The sequence below is a fragment of the Arachis ipaensis genome, chromosome B4 (assembly GCF_059453495.1).
Source record: "Arachis ipaensis isolate K30076 ecotype BB chromosome B4, ASM5945349v1, whole genome shotgun sequence".
In the NCBI taxonomy this organism is placed as follows: domain Eukaryota; kingdom Viridiplantae; phylum Streptophyta; class Magnoliopsida; order Fabales; family Fabaceae; genus Arachis; species Arachis ipaensis.
The window spans coordinates 28,000,754-28,008,487 of record NC_142439.1 but is presented as its reverse complement, the minus strand read 5'-3'; the positions used below and the strand labels follow the sequence as shown (position 1 = coordinate 28,008,487).

Genomic DNA, 7,734 nt, shown 5'->3' with positions numbered 1-7,734 from the left:
ACTCTACTCCTTATGCCATGTGGAAGGTGATGACACAACGATATCAATGTAGCTTCTTCTCAGTGTGCCTTTGCAGTTCGTGATGAGAAGTCTTGATTCGTTGTGCCTGGAAGCTAAGCATATTGGGTTCAGGATCGCTGCTCCTGCTTGCTTTTTTCCTTCTTTTATTTGGAGATAATTACTCCTGGTTGTTGATGATTATTATCTTTCAGAGGTTTTTACTAGCCTTACCGGCGTGGAGGCAACAGAGAAAGGAACTAATGAAGGAGAACGAAGGAATGAACGAAACGAGCACAAAATCCAATAACGCTAACACCGTAGCCAATCTCCTTCTCCTCAAAAAAAAAAAAAAAACAAAAACAAAATTCTTCCCTTTTCCCGGATCTTCACTGCATGTAACGGATCTTCGGTGCATCAGCTGCGCGGCTCAACAGCCGAGCCATCTTCCTTCCCACTTATGATTCTGCTTCCTTGCAGCCAGGCCATCTTCTCCTTCTGCCGTATGATTCTGCTACGTGTCAACATCTCTCCCTCTCTTTAAAATAACATATGTACCGTATAATTTACCTTAATATAAACAACAAAACATTTGCTTAGTGCTTACACTATTATCATGTCAAAGTAACAAATTAACATTTTTATTACCCCAAAAAAAAAATCAACATTTTACAAATAATTTCTATCAAATCTGCATTGATGGAAAGGAATAAATTATTTTCCATCTGATATGCAAAACGCAAGTGTACTTCTGCAGTTTTATGTTGACCTAACTAAGTTGCCATTGGTAAATATTGAATCCAAACATAGAGAACCAAAATTCTTGAGCATTTTTCAATTTCTTGTTCATCTCGTTGATATAAAAAACTTGGGTTGCATCCTAAAAAAATTGATCACTTGCCAGATCTCATTGACCAAAATTGATTGCCATATCCATACAATAACTATCCTAAAACAAATCTGCTTAGCCAACATTTTCCCCTACTGCTTACGAAATTGTCAATACTCAATAGGGGGACAATAATTCTCATGGATACTCCAAAAGAGATCGGCACCAAAAAACTGATTTCACTATCATTTCCTTTCCATTTTCATATGGCATTTGGGCATATGTATCTGCTAGAGGTTTGTTTTGTCCCCCTTGAATTATATGACACAAATCTTTAAGTATGAAAGAATACTTTAACGTACCTAACACCCACTACTAATGTTGATATGTGCCATCAGATCAAACTTAATGAAACCAAACCAATTGGAGCTGAGAAAGCTGAATGCTATGTAGTTCAAACGTTAGCTACTTCTGTACTTTCCAATAAAACAACTCTTTCAGCAATTCAGCTCCTCATGCAGCTAATCAACAATTTTAGGGACATACCCTTCCCTTTTGAGCTCCTCATACAGCAAATCCATTATGCCATATATATCCGTGGCACTTACGTGCAGACCATCACCAGCATGAAACTCGTGCAATTGATTCTCAATTTCAATCCAGCTACAACCAGGAGTTTTACTGACACCCTTTTGTCTCATCAACAATCTCATCCTTGCTGAATCTTCCAACATTTTTGAATTTGCATATATTTTTGATGAGATGATATAGTTCCCAGAATTTGAAGGATCCAACTCCAGAAGGAGCCGCATAACCCGTTCACCTATATCTACATTTTTCAGCCTTTGACACGCACCATGTAAAGCTCCTAATGTGACCTTATCTGGCTTTTCAGGCATTTTCTCAATGAGATCCCAAGCTTCATACAGATGACCAGCGCGCGCCAAAAGATCAACCATGCAAGAGTAGTGCTCAATTTTCGGCACTAATCCGAATAATGTGCTCATCATATCAAACAATCTATAGCCCTCATCAACCAGGCCTGCATGCACACAAGCAGAGAGCAATGCTACAAATGTTATATCATTGGGACAAGCACCACCACCCTCATCCAACATGCACTGAAATAGTGACAGTGCTTCCTTTGCTTTGCCATGAGAAGCAAGTGCGGCGATCATTGCATTCCAAGAAACTTCATTTTTCTGTGGCATGTCATTGAAAACTCTCAGTGCACTGTCTAAACTCCCACTTTTAGCATACATGTCAACCAATGCAGTAGCCACAAAGATATCATGTTGAAATCCTCTTTGTGATGCATACTCTTCAATCTGTCTCCCCAAATCCAAAGCCCCAATTGTGGCGCATGCAGACAGCACTGTAGTCAAGGTAATTTTATTTGGAACAATTCCCTCCTCCTTCATGCAATGAAATAAAGAAACTGCTTTATCTGCCATTCCATTTTGAGCATATCTGACATGTATAAATCATAGAATATATGAAAAACATAAAATTGATATATAGGAAAACCAATTCAAAAATTAAGATTCATTCATATTGAAAAATTGTCTGCAACCATTCTTAAATCTGCTATCCACCTATATAAAAATATTATCATTATATTTGTTTTCATTGCAGTCTACCAAGTTATCAAACTATGAAAAGAAATTGAACGTGAATGAGAATATAATATACAGATTACAGAATTTGCAGAGAACATAGTTAGGTACCCAGATATCAGAGCATTCCAAGTAATAGCATCTCTTCTAACCATTCCATCAAAGATCCTCCGAGCAGACTCCAAATCCCCACACTTTCCAAACATACTAATCAAAGCAGACCCAACATACGAATTCACCTCCATCCCATTATCCACAACAAACCCATCAACCCAACTCCCCAATTCCAAGTCCCCAATCTCCCCGCACGCCCCGAGCACACTCACCAAGCTCATCTCGTCCGGCACAAACCCCTCCCTCCTCATCTCCCCAAACACCTCCACAGCCTCCCTCGCAAGACCTGCCTTCACGTAGCCAGAGATCATCGAATTCCACGACACCAAATCCTTGTCAGGAATTTCATTAAACACCTTGCGTGCAGACGAAGGCTGCCCACACCTGGAGTACATCGTAATCAAGGAGTGACAGGTATGGTGATCGGAGCAGAGGCCGAGCCTGAAGGCGGAGGCATGGGCCAAAAGGCCATGGCAGAGGGCCGTTAAGTTAGCACATGAGAGGAAGACGAAGGGGAAGGTGAAGTTGTTAGGCTTAATGGACAAAGCACGCATACGGTAATAGAGTTGGAGGGCAAACGGGTAGTTGTGCCACGTGGCAGCCAGAGCGCGAATCATGATGTTGAAGGCGTAGTCATTGGGGTGAGGAGTGATGTGAGAGAAGAGGTTGAGTGCATAGGGGAAGTTGTTGAGGTGGATGAGCTTCACGAGGAGGTGGTTGGGTTTGTGGAGGTGGTTGACGATCATTTGGGCGTGGACTTGTTGGAGGATGCTGCTGCTGCTGCATTGTTTCAGGAGCTCCAGGAGATGGAATTCCACTGAGTTTGTGGCGGTGCCGATAGTAAGGTGCCGGCGGCAAAACTGCATGTGTCACCCCCACCAAGAGTTGTTTTCCTTTTACGTTCGGATACTACAAATGAACTATGCTTTGTGATATAAGGATTTACTTTGTCCAAAAAATGGATACTTCCTATGAATATATTCTGATTTGAAGATGTTCCATCTGTTAGATGATTTAATTAAATATATTCTGGTCAAATATATCAAATTATCTAACGGCTCGTAATATTATCTTTATATGAAGATGTCTTTATGAAATTCTATGTGTACATTTAATTATATAAAACAAAAAGTATATTATGAAAAAACTCATATAGGGATTTAATTTTCATGGAGGGTAACTGTCAATTATAAAAGAGTATTGTCAAAACGAAATTTCATAGTAGTTACTTAAAAATTATTTAAATATCTTAATTTGATTAAATAATCGTATAAAATTTTTTAAAAGTGTATCAAAATTAAACTCATAAATAATTATATAACAAATCAAAAAGTAAATTATTCGAAACAAAATAAAGGTAATTTATAATTTTTTTTATTTGTATACTGTTATCATATTATGAAAGCGTTGATGATTAATCTTCCTTTTATTAACATGATCAAATGTCTATTATTTTCTCTGTGTTACTAAATAATTGGCTCTTTATGATATAGAATGCAAGTTTTTTCAATTCATGCAATGAATAAGAACAAAACTAACTTTAAAAGAAGCACCAAACAATATCAAGATTCTGGAAACCAAACTGCTCTAGCTATTAGTTTACTAGTTTACTAATTCAACTGGTTCAACCGTGGTTTAACTAGAATAACTGTTTTATAATAAAATATTAAATAAAATATAAATAAACACATCAAAACATAATTATAGGCTAATATGAACTTTAAAATGTCATCCAAATTAAAAGTACTGCATCCATACCTAAAAATTACCAGCAACCCAATAACAAAAAAAAGGACAATCTCAATCACAAGGATCAAAACAACAACAATTTAACAAATTAACAAGAACAAGACCCAAATAGAAAATCCAGCAAACCAATAACAAGAAACAAGCACAATCTCAATCTCAAGGATCACAACAACAATTTAGCAAATTAGCAAATTAACAATTTGAGAAGAACACAGCAACCCAATAATCTCAAGGACAATAATAGGTACACCACAACAACAATTTAGCAAATAAACAAGAACAAGACCTGAATAGAAAATCCAGCAAATTAAATCGCAGCAACCTAACAATTTAGCAAATTAAAACAACAGCAGCCCAGGAATTTACCAAATTATCAACTTAACAAGTTCAAGAACAGAAAATCACAATAAAAACAAAAAAAATTAAAGACAACAGAACAACAACATAACAGAATCAAGAACTTGATCAACAATCCTAAACAACAGTAATAACAACAATAATTGAAGAAGAAAAATCACAGATTAACAATCCTAAACCAATTAAAACATCAATTACAGTAAAATACCTTCTAGAGCACAGAGGTGGGGGAGCACGGAGGGCTGGACGCGGCAGAACTGGAGAAGAAGTGGCCTGCACTGCCGCGGAACTAGAGAACCCGGCCTGTACCTCCGCGGAACTGGAGCCGCGGAGGGTGGAGCGTCGCGGAACTGGAGCAGAGGAGGGTGGAGCGCAGTGAAACTGGATAAGAGGAGGATGGAGCGTGGCGGAACTGGAGCAGAGAAGGGCTGTAGCGCGGTGGAACAGAGCCGACACGGCGGAACAGCGGTTGCTCGACGGAGGAACGACGCGATGAGGACGGCGGCTTCGAGCAGTGGCGGAGACGAGCGCAATGGAGACAGCGGCTTCGAGCATATGAGACGGCGGCGGTGACCCGCAGTGACACGGCGGTGGCTGGACGGAGCAAGTGATGTGATTTTTATTTTTCTTTTGCAGAGGGAGTGAAGGAGGAGAATTGGAGAGCTCGAGAAGAAGAAATTAGGTTTGCGTTAGTTTTTGTTAGGTCTAATTATTCTATTGGTTTGGCAAAATTTTCAATTAGATTTCTATATTTTTTTTTCTTTTAATTGGTCTCTTTATCAAATTTTTTTTTAATTGAGTCCTTATATTTTTTTTTCTTTTATTTGAGTTTTTATACTAATTTTTTTTAGTTGGATCCCTATACAATTAAGACAATTACTACTAAAAAGGACCTAATTAAAAAAAAATTGATACAGAAACCCAATTAAAAAAAAAAGTATAGAGACCTAATTAAAAATTTTACAAAATTATAGAAACTAATAAAATAATTAAACCTTTTTTTAAAGGGAACTATCAAAATCTTATTAAAAAATAATCCTAAAAATCTAATAATAAATAAATTTTTGAAATATTTAAAAACATAATAAAAATAATTAAATATTAAATATATATTTTAAAAAATTATTTTAGAGATTAGATTTTGATTTAATTTTTGTAAGTATTACTAAAAAAATTATTTTTATTTTTAAAATTTGATAATTTTATATCGAACAATTTTTTTTAATTTTGTTAGTATGAATAGTCGTAATTTTTTGAAAAAATAAAAGAAAAATCTAAAGATTATATTTTATTCTGAATTTTTTTGTAGATTTTTTAAATATTTATTCAAATATTGCTACAAAAATTCAGATCAAATAAGTAAATTGCTTGCTAAATAGAAAAAAATTATTTATAAAAAATATAATACTTATTAGTTATTTTTGTGGTATTTTCAAAGCATTAAAAGATGTTTTGTTAATAATATCTTTCAAAGATTTTTTTTGGTCAATGTTTGAATCTTTTAAATATCAAATTAGTAAATAACTATTTTTTTTTTATGGTGAAACACATCATTTTGTGTCAAACTGTGAAAATTGGTCGAATCCCAATTCGATTCAACTAGATAATTTGTGGCCAATTCAGCCGTCCAATAAAGATTTTTGACAAAGACAGTTATGCTTACTAGCTAAACCATTATATTTATCAATTCTCGATTTGGTCCGATCAACCAATCAGTTCAATTCAATTTTAAAACATTGAACAATATAGGTTTTTTTTAAATATATTTAGAAAGTGAATAATCAAAATGCATATCTTATATAAAGTTGCCAAGTTACCTAACCAAGTGTTAAAAATTAAATAATTAAAAAAACTCAACTAGATAAAATTGAATGAAATATTATATGCATATTCAACTACCATGTATTTGTGATAAATGTAGATGTTATTTTTTTTTTTCCAAAATGGAGGTAATTGCATTACTTTGAGAAAGTGCTACAAAATTTAATGTGAGACCAAAAAAATAGCAGTGGATTTCTCTCAATTGAAGCTATTAGTGGCTACAGTAATAACCAATAAACTAAAGAAAGGGAAATACATTAGGAAATTAGAAAACTTGTCTTCTATTCATCTCCTGATAAATCTTTCTTACTGAGTTCGAGATCTGTTGGACAGGGGTCTTCTCGTTTTCAAACACTTCTTTATTACATGCATTCCACAATGCCCAACAAAGAGCCGTGAAGATACTGAGAGCATCGTCACCTTCTCTCCCACTTCCAGCACCTAATAGTATATGGGTCCACCACTCCACAAAGGGGAAAACACTTTGCAATGATGGCACCATCTTCAAATCAACTGCTCCCCATACCTCTTGAGTAGGGCCACAGCATCGAAGACAGTGGATGATGATTTTCGGGGATAATCTACATCTGGGACACAAAGGTGGAGTCGACTGGAAACACTGGTAGATGAGGCTCAGTACAGGTAAACTTTCATGCACAGCTCTCCACAAAAAGATTTTTATCTTTGTTGATAACTGTAAGCCCCAAATTTTTCTCCAGCTTCTTGAATTTTGGATGATTGCAGGTAGTTGATTGATCAGCTCATGCGCAAAGTCATACGCAACCACATATCCAGATGTCACATCATATTGCTTCTTGGAGTTCAAGGCCCAAACCAGAGAGTCCATGCCGTTACTATTCAGCTCTATAGAGAGGATGTGGGTACTTATTTCAGGGAGAAAGATTAATTCGATAAGCTCTTTGTTCCTTCTTCTTTCTGTGGTCAATAAGTCCTTTACTCTATTAATTGTTGAAAATATATTGTTGTTGGATTGATTGCTAGGACTAATATGATATGGGTATGGGGGCGGCAACCAGGGTTCTTGCCAAACATTAACATCATCTCCTGACCCTATACTCTACAATAATCATTTTTCACCATTTTTCTACCTTCTAAGAGACTTTGCTAGCCCCAGAAAGGGTTAGTCCCTTTGTCTGCAATCAAAGAAGATTTATATCTAAAATACATATCCTTTAACATTTTGCTAAGTAGTGCATTAGGATTAACGGCCAATCTCCAAAATTGTTTTTC

General features: G+C 35.9%; 2 protein-coding genes across 4 annotated transcripts; both read right to left on the bottom strand.

The window, feature by feature from the left end:
* Positions 1-611: 611 nt before the first annotated feature.
* LOC107639189 (Pentatricopeptide repeat (PPR-like) superfamily protein) lies at positions 612-5,360 on the bottom strand. Of its 3 annotated transcripts, none has more exons than XM_021121026.2 (3): positions 4,871-5,360; positions 2,554-3,538; positions 612-2,296 (listed from the first exon to the last, which is right to left on the bottom strand). In XM_021121026.2, exons 2-3 carry the CDS (start codon positions 3,420-3,422, stop codon positions 1,348-1,350), a joined length of 1,818 nt encoding a protein of 605 aa, XP_020976685.1. In that variant the 5' UTR covers positions 3,423-3,538; positions 4,871-5,360; the 3' UTR covers positions 612-1,347. The 3 variants fall into 3 exon arrangements, with proteins under 3 accessions (XP_020976685.1, XP_016198118.1, XP_016198119.1); XM_016342632.3 differs by having other exon boundaries at positions 2,554-3,476; XM_016342633.3 differs by having other exon boundaries at positions 2,554-3,465; positions 4,871-5,353.
* Positions 5,361-6,748: 1,388 nt separating this feature from the next.
* On the bottom strand, positions 6,749-7,330 carry LOC107636299 (uncharacterized). The gene has a single exon (XM_016339818.1). It carries the CDS (start codon positions 7,328-7,330, stop codon positions 6,749-6,751), a length of 582 nt encoding a protein of 193 aa, XP_016195304.1.
* Between the last annotated feature and the right edge of the window lie 404 nt (positions 7,331-7,734).